This window comes from Lepus europaeus, chromosome 9 (genome assembly GCF_033115175.1).
Source record: "Lepus europaeus isolate LE1 chromosome 9, mLepTim1.pri, whole genome shotgun sequence".
In the NCBI taxonomy this organism is placed as follows: Eukaryota; Metazoa; Chordata; class Mammalia; order Lagomorpha; family Leporidae; genus Lepus; species Lepus europaeus.
In genome coordinates, this window is record NC_084835.1 from 32,444,801 (window position 1) to 32,470,525 (window position 25,725).

A 25,725-nucleotide genomic window follows, 5' to 3' on the forward strand; every position below is an offset into this window, starting at 1 on the left:
GCCTCCTTTTTCTCACTGGTTTGTGGTTTCCTATATATTCTGGATATGAGCCTTTCTTGTGTTGCAAATGTCTCCTTCCAATCTGTGTTGTGCCTTTTTACCTTCCTAGTGGTTTCCTTTAATAGTTTCTAATTTTTTTTTATTTAGTAAATATAAATTTCCAAAGTACAGTTTATGGATTACAATGGCTTCCCCCCCATAATTTCCCTCCCACTCGCACCCCTCCCATCTCCCGCTCCCTCTCCCATTCCATTCACATCAAGATTCATTTTCAATTATCTTTATATACAGAAGATTGACTTAGTATATATTAAGTAAAGATTTCATCAGTTTTAATTGGAAATGAAAAAAAAAAAAACCCTGGTGTTAAATTGGAAATGGCATAGAAAATTAATTAATTTTTTAAAAATATCATGTAGGATCTCTGTCTTTAATGTGCTGTACACTGTTATTTAATGCTATAACTAGTACTCCAACAGTATTTTTTCACTTTGTGTTGCTATGTGGGGGCAAACTGTTGAAATCTTTACTTAATATATACTAAACTGATCTTCTGTATATAAAGAGAATTGAAAATGAATCTTGATGTGAATGGAAGGGGAGAGGGAGCGGGAAAGGTGAGGGTTGTGGGTGGGAGGGAAGTTATGGGAGGGGGGAGGCCATTGTAACCCATAAGCTGTACTTTGGAAATTTATATTCATTAAATAAAAGCTTAAAAAAAAGATTTCATCAATTTGCTAATTTAACAGTTCAAGTTACTACTATTTTCCTTTATGGTTAGTGATATTTTAGACCTGTTTCAGAAATCTGTTCCTACCCCAAGGTCAAGAAGCTATTCTTCAATGTTATCTTCTAGAACTGCATTGTCCAATATGATAAGTCACTAACCACAGGAGCTACTGAGCACTTGAAATGGGGATAGTCTGAATTGAGATGGGCTATGAGTTTAGAACATACCCTGGATTCCAAGGGCTTAATATGAAAGAAAGAATGTTAAATATTTCATTAACAATATTTTATGTTGTTATGAAAGGACCAACAAAGCACTAAAACAGCATAGAGACTATTTTAAATTGAAAACATGTAGACAGATAACAGGTGCAGAGAAAAACCTTACCTGAATTTCCTATGTCTCGACTAAAGCAGCACCTTCTGAGTTAGCCACTGTCCCCTCAGCATTTCTCTGTTTACTCCTCCTCCCCCCAACAAGTTCTCAGTTAGGAAGGCAACTAGAGGCAACTTTAGCATCCATACATTCCAAGAAACTGGGTAAACAACCCTTACCAGAGGCTTCCATCCTTTCCCACTGAAGCCCTACCCCCCCTCCATCCCCTTAATAAGCCGATGTATCAACCCTTACTCTGGCTGACAGGAGAACCGCTCCTTAGAGAATGCCCTTACATGCATGTGTAATAAACCATCTCTTCTGTTAATCTATATTCAATTAAGCTGCAGACCCTGATCACTCAAACCTAACTTGGTAGAGGAAAAGCTTTTTCTCTCAACAACAGCATGCTACTATTACATGATGCTATTATGGGTAAAATAAAATAAATTATGAAGACTAATTTTATCAGTGCTTCACTTTTTTTAAAAAAAAGATTTATTTATTTATTTGAAAATCAGAGTTACACAGAGAGAGGAGAGGGAGAGAGAGAGAGAGAGAGAGAGAGAGAGAGAATCTTCCATCCGATGGTTCACTCTCCAACTGGCCGCAACGGCCGGAGCTGCGCCAATTTGAAGCCAGGAGCCAGGAGCTTCTTCCCGGTCTCCCTTGTGGGTGCAGCAGCCCAAGGACTTGGGCCATCTTCTACTGCTTTCCCAGGCCACAGCAGAGAGCTGGATGGGAAGTGGAGCAGCCGGGTCTCAAACCGGCACCCATATGGGATGCTGGCGCTTCAGGACAGGGTGTTAACCTGCTGCGCCACAGTGCCGGCCCCATCAGTGCTTCACTTTTTAAAGGTGGCTGCTAGAAAATTAAAAATTACATAAGTGGCTTATTCTCCTCCACATGGGATTTCTTTGCTTCCAGCAGGCCATGTGGGTCGGGTCAGAGTGTCCTAATCTAAGCAATTTGGAAGACTCAAGATGTGTCTTCAGGGGCCGGGGCTGTGGCATAGCAAGTGAAGCTGCCACCTGCAAGGCTGGCATTCCATACAGGTCTATTTTTGCTAGGTCTAGTGATTGCTCCACTCCCCATCCAGCTCCCTGCTAATGGCCTGGAAAAAGCAGTGGAGGATAGCTCAAGTTACCTATGTGCGAGACCTGGAAGAAATTCTTGGCTTCTGTCTGGCCCAGAGCTGACTGGCAGCCATCTAGGAAGTGAACCAGCAGATGGAAAATCTCTCTCTTCCTCTAATTCTGACTTTCAAAATAAGTAAATATATCTTCTTTTTTTAAAGATGTGAATTCAAGGATGGGAGTTTGGTGTAGCAATTAAGATGCCAGTTGGGACACCCCCACCCCACCCCATATTACTGTGCCTGGGTGGAGTCTGAGCTGAGCTTCTGATTCCAGCTCCCTGCTAATGTACATCATGGGAGGCAGCAGGTGAGGGCTCAAGAACCTGGCTGACACATGGGAAACCCAGGCTGAGTTCTGGGCTCCTGGCTGTGGTCTAGACTGGCTGGGATGAGTATTTGGAGAGTGATCCAGCAAACTGAAGACCTCTTTCTGTCTTTCTTTTAAATAAATGCAAATTAAATATAAAAAAAATGTGTCTCCAGAGAGCCAGTCTATTTCTGGTTTGCTCTTTTACCCAAGGTGTAGTATTTTGGAACTTACAATGGCCCCATTTCATCGGCGTTACTTCCAATTTTTGTCTGCCAAGCTCATAAGGCACTGAAGGCTGTGATCAGCACCTCAGTCCCTCAGCTGTGCTCTCAAACTGGCATTTCTCTTGAAAGAAGTGGCACAGTGTGCCTGGCTGACTCTCCTTGATGGAGGCCCCATAAATCTTCATTGCTTTGGAAGCTCTCCAAAGACATCACTCAGATGATTTTAACATTTTGTCTAGCTTTTCTGGTTGTTCTCAGAGGGAAAGTTAGTGTGAAACAACCAAGTCTGCCATTGCTGGAGGCAGAAATCATATTAATTAACTTAATAATATATCATGCTTGTCACTTAATGTTGTAAGATTTTGATCACAGGGAATGGGAAGAACTGAGGTAGGCAGGGTGAGGGAGAAGGAGCAGACCAAGTTTCTTGTTGGTGCTGCAGAGGGCAGATGACTTTTAGAGTAGATGTAAGTAAAATGTTAACTCCAAGACCAGGGATTGTCATGTAGGTCTAGGAATAGATTTCATTTGAAAACCTGGTTGATTAACTAAATAATGGAAATTCTAGCTCAAAGAATACAAATAGCATATAAATCTGTATTGGTCAGCTTTTCAAAAGGACTATAACTAAAGTACCTGAAAGCTATCCTGAAAGGAGCTACTTAGAAAAGGAAGAAGGTTTGTTTTGGCTCCCAGTTTTGGAGGTTCACAGTCCAAGATGAGGTGGCCCTCTGGTTTAAGCATCTGGTTAGGTTATGAGGATGGTGGAGGGATGGTCACACAGTGAACAGAGAAAGCAAAGGAGAGCGAGTGAGCGAAAGAGAGAGAGACACAAGCTAGGCCCAATCTGGCCTTAATAATCAACTCTCTAACAAGAACTACCTTCTGAGGATATGTCCCCAATGACCTAAAGACCTTCCATTGGGGTCCACCTCCTACACACCTACTATATCAATTCTCTATCTTCAAACCATTGGCTGTGAACATTAATCCATCAATGATGAACATGAGACTTTGGGGACCAAGCCTTCAATTCATGGACCTATCGGGGACATTCAGATTATTATCTAACCATAACAAAATCACATGGTAATTCTGATAGGGAATATTGCATGGATTATATTACCAAGGAGGACTAAATTTAGATTGGTCCTATGTAGGCAAAAGGACTGTGATCCATCAGCAATGTTGGCCACAGACAAAGGACAGGGGATAGCTAGCTGTACATAGCTAGCTAGCTAATGTAATCTTAACATTCCATGAGTAATACATGAGTGACCAAATTATCATTCATAAAATGTAAAAGAGGTTTTCAAAGAGTTCTTTGAGAATGAATAGCATGAAAAAAATATATGGATCTCAAAATATTTTGTATCAAAATAAACTTATCTTTTAATTTCACTTTTCCGTGAACTTTTTGAGATGCCCCATATGAAAGCATTGGATTGTTTGTTAACTAAAATAATTTAGATTCATCATATTACTAAACATTGGCTGTTGATCAGTACAAACCATGTATTTATGCCAACAAACTGTATACTGAGCTCAAAGTTCTAAGCAATTTCTAACCTTAAGTATGAAAACAGATGCAATGCTGTACTTTCAGTGCAGAACATATTTGGTACCACAGTAAGTAACTATGTCAGTATGAAAAAGCACGGGCTATGCTTGTTAACAAATAACTCCTGAAATCTCAGTGCTTAAAAACAACACAGGTTCATTTTTTGTTCATGGTAAGTGTCCGTAACAGATCAGCAGGGGACTCGATTAATCACTGATATTCAGTGACCAGGATGGCAGAATCACGACCATCCTGAATGTTTCTTGTCACAGAGTCAGAGGAAAAGAATATTTGGAGAGTTTCATACCAGTTTTACTTAATCCAGCCACATAACAATACTGACCATTTTGTTCCTAATTCATTGGCTAGAACCAGTTGAGATAATTGGCTTCAGCCAAACCTGAAAGTGAAATCCAACCATGTGCTTGGAATCTGGAGAGGTGGAGTTATTTGGCCACCAGTGTTAGTAACTATGGCAGACAATAAATATTCAAGGATTCTAGAAAACATGCATACAACCTTTGCTATATACATGTCAGGGTTCCTACCAAGAATACTGACTACTTTTTTACAGTAGTTTTTTATCCCAGGTTGTAATTACTATTACAAGAGGGGAAATGTGAAAACATGCTAAATTTTGGTAAAAGTCTTCACTGTATACATAAAACTATAATTTGAACCATAATCATGTCTGAAATTCAAGCCCTGGATATGCTATATTAGTGTAATTATTGGCACTTGGGGGAGACACAAGTGTTTAGACAGCATACATCATATTTCACTCTCTAACAAGTTTCATTGTACCTAATTATGTAAAGCGTGATGATGAGCTGAGAGCAGATAGTATGGAATGAGAGAAGATAATATGAAACAACTCAAATCTTACATTAGGTTTTGAATGTTAAGATGCTAGAATAAAAACTATTTAAGTGCATCACAGAAATCTATTCTGAAAATTCATGGTAATGCAAGTCTATCATTGTCAAATTAACAAAGTGTGCTTTGCTATTCAAATCTCAGTTTTATTTATATAAAAATATATAAAAATGTTTTGCTTTCAAATAGATATTTGAAATAATACAAAATAAAACAAGCAATTCATCTTATCTCATGCTATGACTGAGTACTCAAGATTCGAATTGCTTTTAAACACTATCTGTGGGAAAACACAGTAGCTTTTTTCATAAATACTCCATGATCTCAACTACAAGACTAAAAACTGATACTGAAAACTTGGAGACAAACCAGTGGCCTCTTGGAAGCATTTCACTGGAAACGGCTGTTGAAAGACAACCATTTCTTGTGATAAGTGATTTACATGCTTGAAGAAAAAGTACAAGTGGTATCAGTATGCTTAAAACATGATTAAAATGTGTATTATAAATGCCAGTTTAGGAAAGAACTGATTTTAAACGCCAGTGACATTTCCTGTATCAGCTTTGCTGCAGTATTTAAGATGGTACCTTTTTCTAATTTGAAAGCTACATATTTTAATAGAGAATGGCCCAAAATGTTTTTAAGGTCACACTAGAAATATGTTGATGATTTAAAAATGCAAGCCAAGTGCTTTATTATATTATACTACCGGAGTGTTATTGTAGTTTAAAAATATCATTAAATCAGCACAAACCCGCACTTATCATTTCCTGCACATTTTTCACACCAAGCTGCCTTCTGACTATGAGTAATCTGTTAATCTGCTCTTCGCCTCACAATCCGTCAAAGTGACAGATTCATTCCTTCCCTAATACATAATATCTTCATTTACTGTATGCCTTGCTGCAACTTTCTTTTTTGCTAGCACTGAAATTTAGAAATTCACAAGCAAATTTAAAGGATGTTGCTTAGGTGGGTGCTTTTGTTTCTCATTTCTTCCATTATTTAAAAAAAATATTTATTTTATTTATTTGAAAGAATTATAGAGAGAGGTAGAGAGAGAGAGAGAGAGAGATGCCTTCCATCTGCTGGTTCACTCCCTAAATGGATGAAACAGCTGCAGCTGAGCTGATCTGAAGCCAGGAGCTTCTTCCACTGCTTTCTGAGGCGAATTAGCTGGGGGTGGGGTGGAGTGAGGGCTGGATCGGAAGTGCAGCATCTGGGACTTGAACTGTTACCCAAATGGGAAGCCGGTGCTGCAGGCCAGGGCTTTAACACACTGCACCACAGCATCGGCCCCCACTTATTTTTCCATTATCCCTGCAGAGAAACAAAACCTTTTCTGGACTTCTCATGTGAATTAATAGTGTTTCCAAAATGAAGTAAATTTCAGGTTTCAGTAAGCGTTAAAGAGACCAGAAGAAGGCATATGGTGAAAGACAAAGTAAGTGCATCCTTCATCAGGTCAAAGCACTGACCAGAATGGAATTTTTTTTCAACGACTGTGGCTAATGAATGGATTCTCATTCCCCACCCTCAAGCCCCACTTAGGTGTAAAGAAAAAGATAATTTAGAACAAACTCTTATTTTCTCACAAGAAGCTTCACTAACATAAATATCACTGCTAAACTAAAAGCAATGCTGTGATTTTTAAAAAATTTATTTTTATTTATTTGAAAGGCAGAACCAGAGAGAGAGAGAGAGACAGGTAGAGAGAAAGAAGAGAGAGAGAGAGAGAGAGAGAGAGAGAGAGAGAGAGACTCTTCTATCTGCTAAGAGCACTCCCAAAACGGCTGTGGCTGTGGCTGTGGCTGGGGCAGCCTGAAGCCAAGAGCCAGGAGCTTCACCCGGGTCTCCCACAAGGGTGGCAGGGGCCCAAGGAGTTGGGCCATCCTCTGCTGCTTTCCCAGGCACATCATCATGGAGCTGGATCAGAAGTGAAGCAGCCGGGACTCCAACTGGTGCCCATATGGGATGCTGGCATTGTAGGTGGCAGCCCAATCCATTATGCTACAATGCTGGCCCCAACACTGTGATTTTATTTAAGCTGAAACTTTCAGTTTTTAAAAACATCTATTTATTTTTCTTTATTTGAAAGGCACAGAGACAGGCAAAGAGATTTTGCATCTGAGGGTTCATTCCTCAAATGCCTGTACAGCTGGGGCTGTGCCAGGATGAAGCCATGAGCCAGGCACTCAATCTGGATCTCCTATGTGGGTGGCAGGGACTGAAGCAATGGGCCCATTATCTGCTGCCTCCCAGGATGCACATTTGCAGGAAGCTGAAATTGGAAACAGAGCTAGGACTTGAACCTGGGCACTCTAGTGTGTTCTGGATATCCCAAGTAACATCTTAATTGCTGTGCCAAATGCCTGCCCCTGGATCTTTCCTTTTCATCATGAGGTTAACTGACCTCAAACTAGCCAGATCTTAGGTCTCTTTTTACGATTATTATGATATACAGTGGTTCTATTATTTAAAAGCTCTTCACTACTAACTCAACAGAAAATCTTTTCCTTTCTTACTTTGATACAGTGGCTTATTAGTCTATTCTACAAATAAAGAGAATTCAGGCTTAAAAATATGAGTTATGTAAAATGCTAGCTTGCTTAACTTATCATCTTAAATCAGAGATAATGACATAGATCATCTACAGATCACCATTTGGCATCACCACTACAGTCCAAGTGTCCACACAATTCAAAAGTTATTGTTGTTCACCTCTAAAGTCAAATGCAAAGGAGATGTTTACAGCAAAATATGAGAAACTGATTTCTAACTCATCCTGTTTCAGAACACAGGACACTTTTTTCCCCATGCAAACACCCACTACTCAACAGGAATTTTCGAGCACCAGATTGCATCTGATTTGTCTTAATGGATGGCCAGGGAGCTAAAGGCTTTTAAAAATCAATGGACAAGAAAGAGTCAATAGAACAATAATGTGAGTGTTAATTCAATCAAACCAGTTAAAAGTTGTTTGCCTTTTCACCTTGAAGTCATTTTGAACAGGCTGGACATTTGACTTGTAAGGAATTTATTATACTAAGTGGGTTTTTATGCAGTAATGAACAGCATAATATGAAGCTGTAAACGCTGGTAAACATAACATATTGCTGGAGTGAAAAATCACATGTTTTAACTTTAATCAATTTCAAAATGTAATGTTATTCATTAACAGGAGAAACAAACACAAGCACAGGGAAAAAGTGACCACTGCCAAGAGAAGCAGAGTCTGTGCGTGGGCCCTGGGCTGCGAACGCTGTGCTTTCTCCTGTGCAAGGCTGAGTTCACGCCCCGATTGCCCCTGGCACCCTCCCTGAAGCATGCATATGCTGCCTCTGTCGCACACACTGTGGACTTGCCTGTCCCAGAAGGCCACAGGCTCATGGAGGGCATATTCAAATCCCATAGCAGGTATTTCCAAAGTACTCACTGAGTGCTGCTCAAGGTATGAGCTGCAACATTTCATGCAGCAGTGGGTTCCTTGGCTGAACAACAGGGGAAGCTCATCTGCACTGGACTGCAAAACTGAGCATGAGACAGTGAGCATGAGGATGCATCTAGCTGTGGCCACGGAATAGCGGCTGTTAAGTGTCTTCCACTTTACAGGGCCATGCCCTTCCCCCCTGGGCCTCAGGCTGCACTTTCTCTGGCCCTATACCCTTTCTCCCCCAGAAACAACAGAGGTGAACGTTCTAAATTAGTAATTAATTAACAGAATAAATATTTTCATTTCCCATTGTGTCTTGGTGGGGGTACTGTTATTACCTCCTTCCATTTCTTACTCGGTCAAAAGCTAATTGGACTTCTACCCTTGCCAGGCAGGTGCTGAACTATGAGGAGGTTGGGAGAGGAAAGAAAGGAAGAGGGAGAGGTATGGGGGAGAAGAGGGTGGTAGAGGGAGAGAGAGAGAGAGAGAGGGAGGAGAGAGGGGCCACCCTGCCCTTGGGAACTTGGAGAACAGCGGGAGGGGTCTTTAATCAAAGAGCTTTGATCCAGAACCATGGATTCTGAACATGAACAATCAGGGCCTTCAAGCCAGCAGGTGGAAACTGGTGGGAATGGGATCATGAGTTCAAAGGTATTGGTATTCTTTCCTGGTTAGAGCTAGCAAGAGAAACGAGAAAAAAACCAATGCCTCCAGTGTTATAAACAAGTCATTAGGATCTAATGCAAAAATCCAAATAGCAGGAAACAACAAAACACTACATTTAGGGAAACAAAACACCTGCTTAGTTAATTGGGAAATCTGCAAGTCTTGATCTGAAGGAAGAATATTTGTGAAAAATTCCACTTGTTTTAGAAAGATCCAAATGAAATCGGCTGAAGAGGGACATCAAATGCAAGTTCTGTATTTAATTTTACTGTTTTCAATCTTTTGTGTTGGGGGTAAAAACAAAACAAAACAAAACAAAAACAGCTGCAGTTACAGAATAGAATCTCATCAGGTTGAGTCCTGATTGGAGAAAAAAGACAAATGATGGCGCTGTGACGGGTCCAGAGTGGTGTGTGTGGGTTACGAGGCCAGGCCAATCACAGGCCAGCCTGCCTGAGAATCACAGGCAGCGGTTATTCATCATTTGTCAAAGTCTGCGGGGCTTTATCAGATAATTACAGCTCTAAGTATGTTTATATCACACACACATGTGGCAAAGCTACAAAGGATTCAAGCCCTAACACAATCAGCAATGACATTTAACAAAACTACAGATAAGCGATACATCAGAAAGCACACACTTGAGAAAACCATATCATTCATTACTGCTCGGCCACTCTGGGATTATTTTCTATATGACTTATTTCCATAAGCACAGACCCATAGGAAGCCTTTGCCTATATTCTCTTCTCTCCCTAATTATCCAGTAAGTTGTAAAAATAGCAAGGATCATCATCCTTTGAAATGAGAGCGTGCTTATCGACTTCATCCGTATGACAACCAGAACATAATTACAGCTTATTTCATAAAACCCATTTCCAAGCAAAAATATCTTGCTCTGTCCTGAAGAATCTACATAAACATATAAACAGATGTGCCCAAGGGGCAGTGCTACACCCTGCAAACCAATGGATGGCATTTTAAAATAAATGACTTGAGGCTGCACATTGCATGCATTTTGCTCTGTTTGGCAGCCGGCAAGTTTACATGCTCAGAAACATTTCTCAACATGAATGAACTGTGAAATTGTTTCTTCTTACCCCATACGCCTCTAAATTGTATTAGATTATGTTAGCCATTTCCGTACCTTGTCGTAAAGGCTGTCAGTGCCCGCGGAGGCAGTGTTGGTAGATGCAGAGGCAAGGGCCCTAGCATCTTAAATGTTGCCTAAGCATCAGTGTGTTGGGAAAAAATAATGGGCAGTATTACTCCATGCCTAACAATACATGGGGATGTAGCTTTATTGCATATCTAGACACGCCAGGGAATATGATGAGATGAACCATACATGTTTCAGTTTCTAAATAGTACTCTTTTCAGGAAAACGGTTACCCTTGCATCCCACCCCGATCTATGACCCTGTGAGTGGAAGTGAATTTTACTGTGAAAAAAAACCAATATAATAATATATGCCAAATTTTAGCTATTTTCATTCGGGTGCCAACTCTTCAAAAACCTAGATTTGCCTGCTTTGACTAAACACTGTCTTTATTTTAAATTCTGCACACACACACTAAGAAAGTAATTAAACTGTAGAAGTGAAAGCCTTTCCAGACTACAATGTAAATGAAAGACTTTGGGGATATTGGTTGTTCTGCTACATTACTGATGCTAACTAAAAGCTGACTCTGTATGCATATGTGTGCAGGAGGATACATAACTTAAAAATCACAGGTAAAAAACAAGAATGAGAATAAGAAAGGGAGGAGGAAGAAGGGTGGGAGTATGGATGGGAAGAAGGTAGGGTGGGAAGAATCACTATGTTCCTAAATCTGTGTATATAAAATGTAAGAAGTATGTATTCCTTCAGTAAAATTAAAACAACATCATAGGTTTCTGAGTCTCTGAGGCAGATGCAGGTATTTCAATGAAGCTCACATGGCTGCTTCACTTCCCACGGGACAGCATGAGGCTCTCCTCGGGTGGATGCGCATGCATGTACCATCTCATCTCTGCCATGCTGGCATTACTCTGATCACAACTACAATGAGTTCAGGAAATCAAGAAACAAACTCCTCATTATGTATTATTCAAAGTCTGTATATACAGCACTTTCAATCTAGGATTCATGTTAGATACTTGCTTATCCAAGATGGTAGACACTAGAGACTTACAACTTCTTGTTCATATTTGTTCATATTAATTATCAGTATCCTTTAATTTTAGAGGTTAATTTTAAAATTCTGTATTTTGAAGACAAAATCATGGCATGCATGTGTAAGAAATCTAGTAAATACCGATCTTAAGAAGAATTACAGCTTTCAATTTTATGTTAAATTATGTGTATTCCATGAGTCATTTATTCCAGTTTCATATGATGATATATGCTGATTTCATAATTGTATCATCTGCTGTATTTATGGCTCAATGGTGCCTTCCTGTCAATTCTCCAGGCTGCTGGATTCATGAGCCAAGAGCCATACCATATAATATGCAGGTTTTCTGAACAGTTACATAATAATTTTCTAGAAAACTGGTGGAAAATCAGCTGGCAAGTGGGGTTTATGACATTTTATTCTATTTAGAGTTTTGTCTTTTCATTTCTTTCTGAAGAAATGTAAATTTTCCCTAATGGTTGCATAAGATACATTCTTGTTCTATACATGAATTTTCTTATAATCCATCTTTTTGATATCCTAACTTTGGGAATCAACATATAAAATAAATATTTAAAGGCATCTGCTACCACATATACATATCTAGTCATCCATTCATCCATCCACACAATATTTATCAAGTACATTTTCTACAGAGGACAGCAAAATAATTAGCGTGACCCTTTCATGGTGTGACTGGTTTTTCGAGTCTCATAAAAGTCATAGATTCAAAAAGTTGGATGTGATCTCAGACAGCATGGAACTCAAACCCTTTCTTTTAATAATTAGGTTCTCTTTCTTCTTTGACTGGAACAAAAGGCTCCACTTTTTAACACTTTTACTATCATTCTCATTTATTCAGACCAAAAATTCTGGTTTTGTTAGAATTTGGATCAAAGTTGAATTTCCAATTACCTATTTGTTAGACAAATCAGGGAGAACTGCAAGACTGCAAGTGATAAGTTGTTCACTATCAAGAGACAACCGATTTTAAGAATGCTAAAACATTTTTTCATATATATTGAAATTCTAATTTCAATGGCAAAAAATAGAATTTATTTGAAAGGGAAAGAGAGAGAGAGAGAGAGAAATCTTCTAACAGCTGACTCACTCCTCAAATATCTATAACAGTCAGGGCTGGGCCAAGCTGAAGCCAGGTCCTAGGAACTCAATCCATCTCTTCCATGTGGCTGGCAGGGACCTAAGGACTTCAGCCATCATCTACTGCTTCCTAGGTGCACATCAGCAAGAAACTCTAATAGGAAATGGAGCTGGAACTCAAACCCAGGCATTATTATATGGGATGAAGGTGTCTTGAGTAGTATTTTAATTGCTGTGCCAAAAGCCCGCCTCTCCAATCTCAACTTTTAAAAACAACACCCCTTGGAGCTGGTGCTGTGGCATAGCAGGTAAAGCCACTGCCTGCAGTGCCAGCATCCCATATGCGCACCAGTTCTAGAGCCAGCTGCTCCACTTCCTATCCAGCTCTCTGCTATGGACTAGGAAAGCAGTAGAAAATGGCCTAAGGCCTTGGGCCTCTGCACCCGCATGGAAGACCTGGAAGAAGCTCCTGGCTCCTGGCTTTGGATTGGCACAGCTCCAGCCATTGTGGCCATCTGGGGGAGTGAACCAGTGGATGGAAGATCTTTCCCTTTCTCTTTCTCTTTCTCTTTCTCTTTCTCTTTCTCTTTCTCTCTTTCTCTTTCCCTTTCCCTTTCTCTCTTTCTCTTTCTCTTTCTCTCTCTCTCTCTCTCACTCTCTCCTTCTCTTATTTGTATAACTCTGACTTTCCAATAAATAAATAAATCTTTAAAAAACAAAACACCCTTAAATTTGAAAACAAGTGAGCATGTGTGTGTGTGTAAATGAGAGAGAGAGAGAGAGAGAGAGAGAGAGAGAGAGAGAGACTTTCCATCTACTGGTTCATCCCCCAAAGCCAGGAGCCAGGAATCCCATCTGAGTCTCTCATGTGGGTGCCAGAGACCAAAGCACTTGAGCCCTCACCTGCTGCCTCCCAGGGTACACATTAGCAGGAAGCTAGATCAGAAGCAGGGCAGCCAAGTCTATTACGAGGCGCTCAAACATGGGATACGGGTATCCCACTTGGTGCTTAGCCAACTGTGTCACAATGCTTGACCCAATCTCAATTTTGAACTCCTTATTAAAGTTATTATGAGAGGCACAATTCCCTCTACTAGGTAAAATAAAAGAATGAGCAGATCATGTAAATAGGCTAGGAACACTTTGAAGAGATCACCAATAAAGAACATCTATTCTTCTGTTGTGAATATTTTAGGTTAGGTAAACCACTTAGGTGATCTCTTGAGAGTTTGCTCATTCCTGACTGGACCAGAAATAGAGATGGATCCAAGTCAGTCCCATCACACTCTCTTGGGAAGTAGAGACAGGGGATTCAGACATAATCTGTCAGCTTTGGCAAGTAATTTGAACTGTAATATGTAAACTCAAGAACTGTCAGACAACCATATGTGGTATGGGAAGCTGAGAAGGCTGGTGATTAGAGAGAAGAATGGAGCAGACACGAAGAAGCAAGGAGAGATGGAGCAGGGACACTGTGTGGCTGCCTGCTGGATTTCGAGATCCTGGTTTCAGGCTGTTCCTGAGTCCTGGCTCTCTGTGGGTTCCGAGAGTATCTAAAAAGCTGGTGGAAAATGAAACTGAAAGGTAAGTTTATTTTGGTGTAAATATTGTGAAATCCATGCATAGGAGGTAGTCTTCAAACAGTTCATGGATAATGTGCATCATGAAAAAAACTGCATGGATTTCTAATTGTTTTGCACCAAAATTCCATTCTTCCACGAATGTTTTAAAGCACTGTTTAAGATATAGCCCTGTATTCTAATTTAACAAATCTCATTTGCCTTTCTCTCTCCCTTTCTATTTCTCCTCATTTCATATTAGCCAAGTTTTTTGTTGCATGTAACTGGATTCTGATACTATGTAATAGATACCAATACCTAGAGTCACAAGACAGTGCATTCGGTAGTTCTGGTCTATTCCATGGGATAATCCACAATACAGGTTAGATAGCTTGAGCTGCATCTTGAAAATGAGATGCATTTTAGTAATAGCCTTTGTGGCCGGAGCTCAAGAGAGACTGACTTTTCAATAAATTCCTAGTACAATAAAGTGATAGTAACTTACATGGATAAACTAGCTTTTACAGACATAAAATACACCATATATTTCCAAATTTAAATTCAGATTTGCTTGTTCCTAATCAGCTTAAAATAATGATGTTTTTCTGTATTGCTAAGTGGCACATAAGCCAATGACATTTTTTGAAATAATGACATAATTCTGAGATTATTATTTTTTGAAATTATGAACAAAGAGACTGCCTACTCGAACTCATGTAAGCTAACTTGATAAAGTGAAAGGCATAAAAGTATATAAAAAGATGTATGTCTGGGGCCAATATTATAGTGTAGCAGGTTACGCTGTTGCCTGCAATGTCAACATCCCATATGTGTGCCAGTTTGAGTCCTGGCTGCTCTGCTTCTGATCCAGCTCCCTGCTAATGCCCCCGGGAAAGCAGCAGAAGATGGTCCAAGTACTTGGGCCCCTGTTACCCATAAGGGAGACCTGGGTGGAATTCCAGACTCCTGACTAGGGTCTGGCTTAGCTCTGGCCATTGCAGCCATTTGGGGAATGAACCAATGAATGGAAGATTTTTCTCTCTCCTCTTTCTGGCTCTCCCACTCTCTCTGTGAGTCTGCCTTTCAAATAAATAAATCTTAAAGCACAGGTTTACACCTAAAATATATTAAATATCTTAATATACACTGAAATGAAGTGTTTCTGCAAATAAAACAATAATGAGTAAATGAACACTTACAGAGAGTTGACTGTGTGCCAGGAATTCCACTAAGAATTTTTCATGGACTAGCTCATTTGAACCTCCCCAAAACACTATGAAGCAGTTATTATGCCTGGATTACTTTGAGTTAAATGACTTGCTCAAAGCCCTGCAGTTGGTGAAAAGTGGAATTTAAATCTAGGGAGACTGTTGTTATTGCTCCACAGGCTGAGTAAGAACACTGGATGAACTAAGACTTCAAAAGAAAATAACTCTGACGCAAAGCTGACTGGAAGTTTTGAGAAATAACTTCATGAACAAAGAAAAATGTATAATCTTCTAAATCACTTTTAAAAATCTATTTAGAATATTAATGGTTCTTACCTGGGGTTAGAAGGAGAAGGCGGATTCATTTCTTTCTGATAGTGACGACCCTGGTTGACAGGCTGTGAAAGACAGAACATTTGTGAGGTCTTAATTAGCTCAGTGTTCCTCACAACCACTTCCACATGCACTCTCATTGCTGCAATAGTTTCCCAAGACATCATCAACTAGAAAGGGCTGGGTTACTTGACAGAACAAAGACTTATTGGAGCCGGCGACACGGCTCAATAGGCTAATCCTCCGCCTGCGTCGCCGGCACATAGGGTTGTAGTCCCGGTCGGGGCGCCGGATTCTGTCCCGGTTGCCCCTCTTCCAGGCCAGCTCTCTGCTGTGGCCAGGGAGTGCAGTGGAGGATGGCCCAAGTGCTTGGGCCCTGCACCCCGTGGGAGACCAGGAGAAGCACCTGGCTCCTGGCTTCGGATCAGCGCAGCACGCCGGCCGCGGTGGCCATTAGAGGGTGAACCAATGGCAAAAGGAAGACCTTTCTCTCTCTCTCTCACTGTCCACTCTGCCTGTAAAAAAAAAAAAAGACTTACTGGGAGATCCAGCAGATGGCAGAGCAGTAAGAATGGAAAAAAAAAAAAAAAAAAAGAAAAAACAAAGAAAAACAGCACATTTCAACAGCCAGTCATTGGACTCAGTAGCATTTATGATAGTTTATAGGTTCACGTGTTAGAATCCTCCTCTTTGTGGAATTTTTGTGCTATTAGCATTGACTGATATTTTCAGATAAAGCAAAAAAAGTGAGGTATCTCATGGAACTAATGCTGCATTGCAATAACCCAGGGACTCAGAAATACAGCAGATATTTATGTCTCATTGTTAGTAAGCTTCCTAGGATAATTTCTATTATCTATGAATATTACACATATGAATCCATGGTCATGGTGGTCATTTTCCCCAAATGTATAACATGACCATAAGCATTAATCCATGAATGGAAGTAATGTCAATAATACTAAAAATATTGTGAAATTTCAAATTTTCCCTCCACAGGAACCCTTTGAATTACTGTTTATTTCAAATATTTCCTATGTAGCCTTAAACACCTGCTTCCAACTGAACTTGATCTTTTCCTTTGTTCTTTAAAGGGAGAAAATTCTATTGTATTTAATATGAATCCTTTTTCCAAACATCAGCTCTAAGTATTTTTCTTATGTGGTTAACAATAATGTAATTCTAATATGAAAATCATTTTTAACATTCTCACTTCATTACAAGTTGGAAATTGGTATACATTCTTGAATGGCATTCACAGGGTTTTATTTCTTTTTTTTTAAGATGTAATTATTTTATTTGAAAGGCAGAATTGCAGGGAGGCAGAAGGAGGGAGGGAAGGAGGAAGGAAGAGAAAGAGAGGTCTTTTATCCACTGGTTCACCCCCCAGATGGCCACAACGGCCAGAGCTGTGCTGATCTGAAGTCAGGAGCCAGGGGCTTCTTCCAAGTCTTCCAAGGGGTGCAGGGGTCCAGGGACTTGGGCCATCTTGTACTGCTTTCCCAGGCCTTAGCAGAGAGCTGGATAGGAAGTGGAGCAGCTGGGACTCCAACTGGCACCCATATGGGATGCAGGCACTGCAGGTGGTGGCTTTACCCGGTATGTCATAGCACCAGCCCCTTTAGTTAGTTCTTTACACAATGGTTGGTGTTAAGGCTTTCTCAACCATAATAATGTGGTCCCACAGTGCTGATCCAAAAGGAGGAGAGCAGTATGGCAGTGGTGCCTGTACACAGAAAGCCATGTTCCATATTTTCCACATAGTCCTTATTTTCGTGGGCCCTAGAATATCAGTGATGTGGGCCTTGGGGATTCTTCAGAATATACCGTGTTACTCTATAAATCATCTCTCGGAAGTGTTCCTTTAATTTAAATCAAACACCTCACCTGATAATCAAAGTCACTTAGTCTGACTACCTGCGATACACCATGAATTTAAATGTGCTCAAATACTTTGGTAATTGAACCAATATCAATGCATCACCATTTCAGTAATAAGAAACAACAGCTGGGAGAACAGTAGAAGGAAAAACATGTCATAAGACATATTTGATCTCACTAGAGAAATAAGGCTTTCAGCAATTTGCAAGTGAAATTTAGTTCTGTGATTTAGGCTTTATTATTTCACGGCAAAAAAGAAATTAGCAAGCGAAGGGCCTAATGGGTTCTCTAGACCAACTCACAGTGGCATAGAAATATTCCCAATAATAGATTCATTGGTATTCGGCCAGTATTTCAGCTGTGCTCAGGCCCCTAGTGAATGGACTTCTGCCTATTTATTCCCATACTCCCTAAGCAACATAGTCCTTACATTCAGCCAAACTGTTATTTCTTTATTTTATACCATTAATTCAATTTATACCTGTTTCCAAACTGCTATTCCAAATGACTTACTCTAGCCTTTGGAAAATAGAAATGATTACAAAATCCTATCTTTTTTATGATTCAGCCTCTCACTTTAAGGCTATACAGATTATACATATATGTATATATCAAAAGCAGATCATTATATATATACGAGATTCAATGAAACAAGCAGCAAAACAGAACACAGTCAATTGATTTGCAGTGATTTAAGTGTTAGAAAACAGTAACAGGGGCTGGTACTGTGAGGCAGTAGGTTAAGCTGCATTCTGCAGTGCTGGCATCCCATATGGGTAACAGTTCGAGTCCTGGCTGTTCCATTTTCAATCCAGCTCCCTGCAAATGCACCCTGAGGAAAAAAAAAAAAAGGCAGTGGAGAAGGGCCTAAGTGCTTGGGTCCTTGCACCCATGTGGGACCAGGACAGAGTTCCAAGCTCCCAGCGTTGGCCTGGCCCAGACCTGGCTGTTGCAGCCATTTGGGCAGTGAAACAGCAGATGGAAAAATGTCTCTCTCTTTGTCTCTCCTCTCTCTGTCTTTAACTCTGACTTCAAATAAATAAAAAAGTAAATCTTAAAAAAAATATATATATAACCAGTGGAAACTTTACAAAGTAAAAAGAGCTTCTGACATGGGTAGACAGAAAGGTGAGTGGCTGGCTGGCTGAAGATGGATGCTTCCACTCACACATGGATACTGGCAGAGTTCAGGACATACTACTCTGAAACACGGCATTTGGCATTTGAGCGAACGGTGGAAGCAGGAAGGTCACTAACACCTTCTCATTCCCTTCTTCCTGAAGTTCATAAAATCTAGGGAGGATGTTCTAACTTGATCCTGAAGCAGGTTCTACAACCTCCTGTGAGAGGTGCCCTCCCAACACCCAGAAAGAAGCAACCTTATCTCTGGAGACAGAGTCACAGAGGAGAATCTGAAAAGAAGGCCTTGCTAAGTTTCCCCCAGCTTATTATTATTGGGTGACAGCCCCTCTGTCCAATCTTATTTCCCTATGACTTTCCACACTTCACCAAACTAAGCATAAAACGCACAAGTTTAACCATTTCTTTGAGAGACAGAGAGACAGAGAGACACAGAGAGAGGGCTCATTTACTGGTTCACTCACCAAATGCCTGCAAGGACCTCTAGATAAAGCTGAAGTGGGAAGCCAGGAACTCAAAGTCTCCCACATGCACAGCAGAAACTGAATTATTTGAGCCTACTGTAGTCTCTCAGGGTCTTAGCAGGAAACTGGAGTCAAGAGATGGGGATTCAAGCCCAGCTACTCTGAGGGGCGATATGGGTGTCTTAACCAGCGCCTTAACTGCCCTGCTATGCCCATGCTCCAATTAACTCATATTTATTGATCATTTGCTCTGTGCTAATTCTTGTGAGAAATTATCTCATTTGATCCTCACAGCAATTCTATGAGATAGACAGAATTAACAGCTCCATATAACAGAAGAGAAAATTCAGGTCGGCTAGGAAACAGCAGAGGTGGAATTTGAGCCTAGGCAGTCTCTTGGACACCAGTTTTCCATGCTTAATCAGCCTGGGAGTTCACCTAGAGTGGTGATTACGTGCGTTTCTGATGAACAAATACGGCAAAATTAGTTTATGGCAGGAAAAAAAAAAAAGTGGTCCTAAACATGTATCTGATAACAGGGAGTGTATGAGAACACTTCCTTCCTGTAATGTAACTCATTTGATTTCACTCTCATGACATACGTCTGTACAGCTAATAGTAAAGAATGTACGTTTTGCCAAACTGCTAAATTTTGAACATAAGATACAACAGTTCTCTGAGAACAAGGAATGTTTATTTCATGGGGGTGACTTTCATAGTCACCAAACACAGAATAACTTGTATATCCCAGTATTTTATTCTGACAGCACAGATAAGACACTGATCTGAACATCAGTTTTTGTACATCATTTCTATAGTTTATATAAGTACATCTGTTCATCTGATTTTTCCACAGCCTTTTTCCAACTATTTACTTTTAGTTCAGGATTAAATGAAAACTTATTACATCCAAAGGCAGCTGAGAAGTTAATGAATTTGTAGATCAGAAAAAATGAAGACTTATTAATTATAGAGTCTGAAATGCCAATATGTTATGTTTTGGATACACAGCAGCCAGGAATGATCAGGTAAAACACTGAGGTGCTGTTGAGCAAAGAAATGGAATAGATCTAGAAACTTGGGACCTTGTCCTCTTGGTGGCGCTGTTGCTATGCACTAGAGCCTGGAAAACAGCTTTCCTATACATTAACTATCTCTGAGCTTTGCTTGTCTGTGGTCACACTGATAGAAATTTGGGGGTAAGGGAGAAAAGCCAAGGCTAAATAGGAGAAAAGGAGATAAGATAATCCTTATGTTAAAAGGTAAGCACAAAATTTTAATGCTGTTACATAAAACCTAGGAAAATGGCAATAATACTGCAAGGTTAACCAAGATTACAAATAACTTGTTGGAGAACCTCACCATATGCTTGTAATTCTATTAAGTGCATTTTGCCTCATTTTTCTCCAAATATTATGCCCTGCAATGTGCCATGTTGATGGATGCATGCAATGAGGATTTTTTTTTTTTTTTTGCAAGTTAAGGGGACATGGGTGCTAGCTGTGAGATGAAGAAAATTTGTATCCTGAAGCAATGATGGCTTTAGGGTATCTTCTCACAGGGTAGCATGCATATTAGATGGGCTTTTCTTGAATCTAGATTCAAGGAAGGACTGGGAAATAATGAAATACTGAAATAATTGGTTTATTTGTAAGGCTCTGCAGGAGTCCATATGATTAAGTTCACATCATAACAGGCAAACAGAATCTCTGCCCATCCATACAGCCCTGGCAGTTATAAGAAAGGGAAGACTTGGTAGAAATCTTTCAAGATGACTCAAGTGGCCCTTTGAAGAGAGGAACATCAGTTTACAGCTACTGTGAGCTCATCCTGCTAAGCACAGGTGCATGCATTCCACACACTTACTAAATTCACAAAACATCAACATGAGGAAGTCCCTCTTATTCTCATTTTACAGGTGATCAGGCCAGTAAGTGGTACTTCTGGGATCTGGGTCCACAGTGGCTGATGTGGAGCTTATATTCTTGGATCACCACATGAAACTGTGTCCATTAATAGCTGTTTCTTTTCCTTAAAACACATACACACGTGTGCACACACACACACACACCACCGGGTTTTATGCTATTGTCAATCAAAATCGTTTGCCAAGATAAAATTCACTTAAAAATTCATTATAACTAACTCCTGGCTGCCTCCATAAGGCTGCCTAGAGCCCAGTGTTTGAGTAAGTCTCATGAGGGCCGCTCCTAACTGAAACCCTCCAAAATTGATTACTTGAAGCCTGATTTCCACAGAAGTTGTAAAGTCTTGTTTTAATTGAATTTGGTTCTAACTTAGAAACTTTGAAAAATTTGTCTGTCAAAGGCCAATGGATTTCTCAGTAGGCTTGATTTATGTAGCAAGAGATGCCTACAAAAGCCAATTTGCTATGAGAAATATGGTTACATTTAATTACACTTTTAAATGACTAATATATCTAAACACCTTTTAAACAGTACATATTACTCTGAACTGTACAGATGCTGAGGAAAGCGTAGAAATCAAAGCGGCTGGTAACACAATAGATTTTGCTCAAGACTCTGACTCCGCATTGACTCTCGGATTTCAGACTGCAAGTGTGTGTGGAGTCATCAGGTAAGGATACTCAACTGAATGTCACCTGACTGTATCTTTTTCTTACCATTGGTCATTGGGCCTTGATTGAAGGGAGATTTTTTTCCTTTGGGTGTATATTTAGTTCTCATTTATAAAATCTCGAATATAAAACATTACCTGCATCAATCTGGGTTTATTTATGCAGAGCAAAGCTAACATTTATTTCAGGGTTCTGATGAAAATTACCTTACTTTACAGTAAAAAGGGATTTTTTTTTTAATTAGATTGATTTACTTAACCTATAACTGACAACCAGCACTGATGCCTCATTCCAAGTCCTGCTTTCAGCATGGAAGACAGAAAAAGAGGCACAGTTCTGCCTTCAAGGACTTCTAACTAGGCCTGGGAGATACTGATAACAATGGTTATTTGATGTCCTAACTGCTGTAATTCAACCTGAAGATAATGGAAACCCAGAGAAAGAAGCAAATAATTTCATATCAGGTAAGCTGAGGGTTTCATGAAACAGCGAGTTGTAAGTTGGATTTTTCAAAACAAGTAGAGGGGAGGGATGAATACGTAGAGCAGAGAGGATCCTCAGAGAAGTGAAGCCTCTCTTCATAATACTGCAACGGTGGAGATCTATCACTCATTTGTCTCAATCCACAGAACATACAACACCAAGGGTAAACCCAATGAAGACTGGAATTCAAATGGCAATGATACGTCAATGCAGCTTCATCAGTTGCAATAAATAATGTTATACTTTCTTTCCAATTTTGCTGTAAGCCTAAAACTATTCTTAAAAAAATTTAAAATCTGCCGGCGCCGTGGCTCAACAGGCTAATCCTCCGCCTTGCGGCGCCGGCACACCGGGTTCTAGTCCCGGTCGGGGCACCGATCCTGTCCCGGTTGCCCCTCTTCCAGGCCAGCTCTCTGCTGTGGCCAGGGAGTGCAGTGGAGGATGGCCCAAGTGCTTGGGCTCTGCACCCCATGGGAGACCAGGAGAAGCACCTGGCTCCTGCCATCGGAACAGCGCGGTGCGCTGGCCGCAGCGCGCTACCGCGGCGGCCATTGGAGGGTGATCCAACGGCAAAAGGAAGACCTTTCTCTCTGTCTCTCTCTCACTGTCCACTCTGCCTGTCAAAAATAAAAAAAAAAAAAAAAAAAAAATTTAAAATCTTGGGGCCACCATTGTGTTGTAGCTGGTAAAGCTGCTGCCTATGATTTCGGCATCCCATATGGGTTGGTTTGTGTCCCAGCTGCTCCACTTCTGATCCAGTTCTCTGTTAAGGCACCTGGGAAAGCAGTGGAAGACAGCCCAACTGCTTGGGCCCCTGCACTCACATGGGAGACCCAGTTGAAGCTCCTGGCTCTTGGCTTTGGCGTGGTACAGCCCTTGCTGTTGTGGCCATCTGGGGAGTGAATCAGCAGATATAAGATCTCTGTCTCTCTCTCTCTTGGTCTCTAGCTCCCACTCTGGAACTCTGACTTTAAAATAAACATATAAACCTTAAAAAAGTAGAGTCTTTACTAAAAAAATAAGCCAACAAACAAAAGCTAAAAGTTAAGTGGCCATGTTCTAGACAAGGAATAGGGATGGAGGAGCTTTCCAGGCACAGCATGAGTGGTGATGTGACCTGAGCAAAGGGCATGGCTCACTAGTGATGGGCAAGTCACTCAGTGTAGCTACAGAAGAGTTGTCTGGTGCGTATGCTGGTTGGGGAATGACAGATAAGCAAATCTCATGTCAAGTCCTATTCAAGATGATAGAGAAACAATGACACAGAGAGAGCTTATCTTGTCAAAGAGAAACTTCACTCTCACCTCCACAGAATAAATTCTGCTCCTTTTCAGAACTTGGGATTCTCTTCCTTCCCTTGTCTACATAGTGAACTTGAAGTCAATCTTGAACTTTGTTTTGTATGTTGTCTTTTCTGTGAAAGCATCTCTGAAAACCAGAGGTGGAATTAATTGGTCTCTCCTACATGTTCACCATAACTCTCAGCTATCATCATTCCCTGCCATGACTTATGGTAAGCTGTTTTTCTCTCTGCTTCTCTTAAATACTGTGACCATTTCAGGACTGGGTAAAGCCTTATTAGTATTTCTAGTACTTTACCTAGTCCACAGCATATTGGACTACTCAGAAATATAAAGGGTAGAATGAAATCACACGAGACAGATAAGCAGGCTTGTGGTGAGGAGTTACCATGGAGACAGTCCTGGCCCTAGTGGTGGAAAAGAACTAATGTCTTTCACAGGAAGGCCTGGAGAAGGGCTACACAAGGCTTTGGAGCTAAGTCTTGAGGAATGATCAGATACAGTGTACAGGGCACATGCAGAGAGCATGTAGGGAATTATAGCTGGGAGTAAAGCTTGGCATGTAAGATGGAAAGCAGTCAGAGCTCAGGCTGGACAAAAAGGCTCATGTCTGCCAAAACAGAAAGGTAACGGGGAGTCACTGAAGGTTCTTACAAAGGGAGAGGATCAGATCAGATGTGGACTTTAGGAAGATCACTAGGTGCATAATAATGGTAATGACAATTCACCTTTACTACACCTATTAAGACCTAGATAACATGCCAAGTGATTCATGAGGTCACAGCTTGGATTCAAATTCTGACACTTGGACCTCAGAGCAGATGCTGCCAACCACCAGGCCATGGTGTTTGGACCAAAAGCACAGAGATGTTAGAGGACTACGGAAGGAATTGAATTCATATCAACAATAAAGTGTCAAGGTTATGGTATTAGGCAGAGAGAATTAAGTGGTAAAAAGGAAATGGAATTCTCAGGACTTCGACATCAATTAGATATAGGTGATGAAGGAGTAGAAATAGAGAAGTCTTCCAAATGTCTGGCTTAAGAGCCAGCGTGGATGGGGTTGCCACTCATTATTATAAAGTTAGCAGCTTTTTTGTTTCTTCTTTTTCACTGTCTCTGTATATCTTCTAAATAGAAAGGCCGAACTTCTCAGAAAAACCATAACAATGTTTGTAAATTGCTCTATTTAAACTCCATATGAGCAGCAAGATGCAGAGTTCATTAAGGAATGCAATTTCCCATTTGTCGATAGTTCTAATACTGGAATAGACTGAATTTGAAGCAATCATAAACCTATCTTTTGAATACCAAAGGTAAGCTTTTCAATATTCTCTCTAAAAAACAGACTGTTTTCAATTTCTCACTTGGTCAAATAGAGATTATTAAGTTCATTACCAATAGTGCTATTTTTGGCTATATACAGAGCAGAGTAGTTGTCATGCAGGAGACTTCAGTCTTTGCCAGAACAGGGCAGGGATGGGAACACGGTATCCAGGGCAACCAAGAGTTCAGCCTTTTCAGTCCATAAATAATCATTCCTTAGCTTGCCCTTTGTAATGCTGGACTCTGAGCTACCACATGACAGAATGAGCTCGATCAGGAGGCCACTGTTCTCTGCCTTGCTTGCAGTTTAAATGACTGCTAAGGAATATTATAACAAAGGCAACATTTCAATTCCATTGCAAATTCCACAAAATCTCAAATCCACAAAAACCCACATCTGACTCTTACGATCTTAACTCTGGTTACAAAAAATCTCTGTAACCAGAGTAATCAGAATATATGTATTTTTTTGGGTGTGTGGATATTCTTTGGCACAAAGATTGCCTGAGAAGTTATACATGCTTAATAATGTTTAAGAAATTTATTTATTTTTTATCTATTTTTTTGAGTGGGAGAGGGAGAGGGAGAAAGAGGGTGAAGGGGGGGGAAGGGAGAGAAAGAGAGGGAGAAAGAGAGAGAGAGAGAGAGAGAACTAGCTCTTATTGCTGGTTCATTCTCCAAATGCTGCAAAAGCTGGGGCTAGCTCAGGCTGAATCTGGAAGTTAGGTACTCAATCTGGGTCCCCCACGTGGGTGGCAGGGACCCAACCATTTGAACCATCACCTCCTGCATCCCAGGGTGAGCATTAGAGGAAAGTGGAATGGGGAATGGAGCTGAGACTTGAACCCATCTAGCATACCA

The 25,725-nt window shown here is 40.5% G+C and overlaps 1 protein-coding gene across 2 annotated transcripts in view; it reads right to left on the reverse strand.

Annotated features, from left to right (window-relative positions):
* CFAP20DC (CFAP20 domain containing) overlaps window positions 1-25,725 on the reverse strand; it is a 268,464-nt gene that overhangs the window by 40,301 nt on the left and 202,438 nt on the right. For both annotated transcript variants that reach the window (XM_062200180.1, XM_062200181.1), the window contains one exon: window positions 15,674-15,735. In XM_062200180.1, the coding sequence (XP_062056164.1) occupies window positions 15,674-15,735 (62 nt within the window). The remainder of the gene's footprint in view (window positions 1-15,673; window positions 15,736-25,725) is intronic.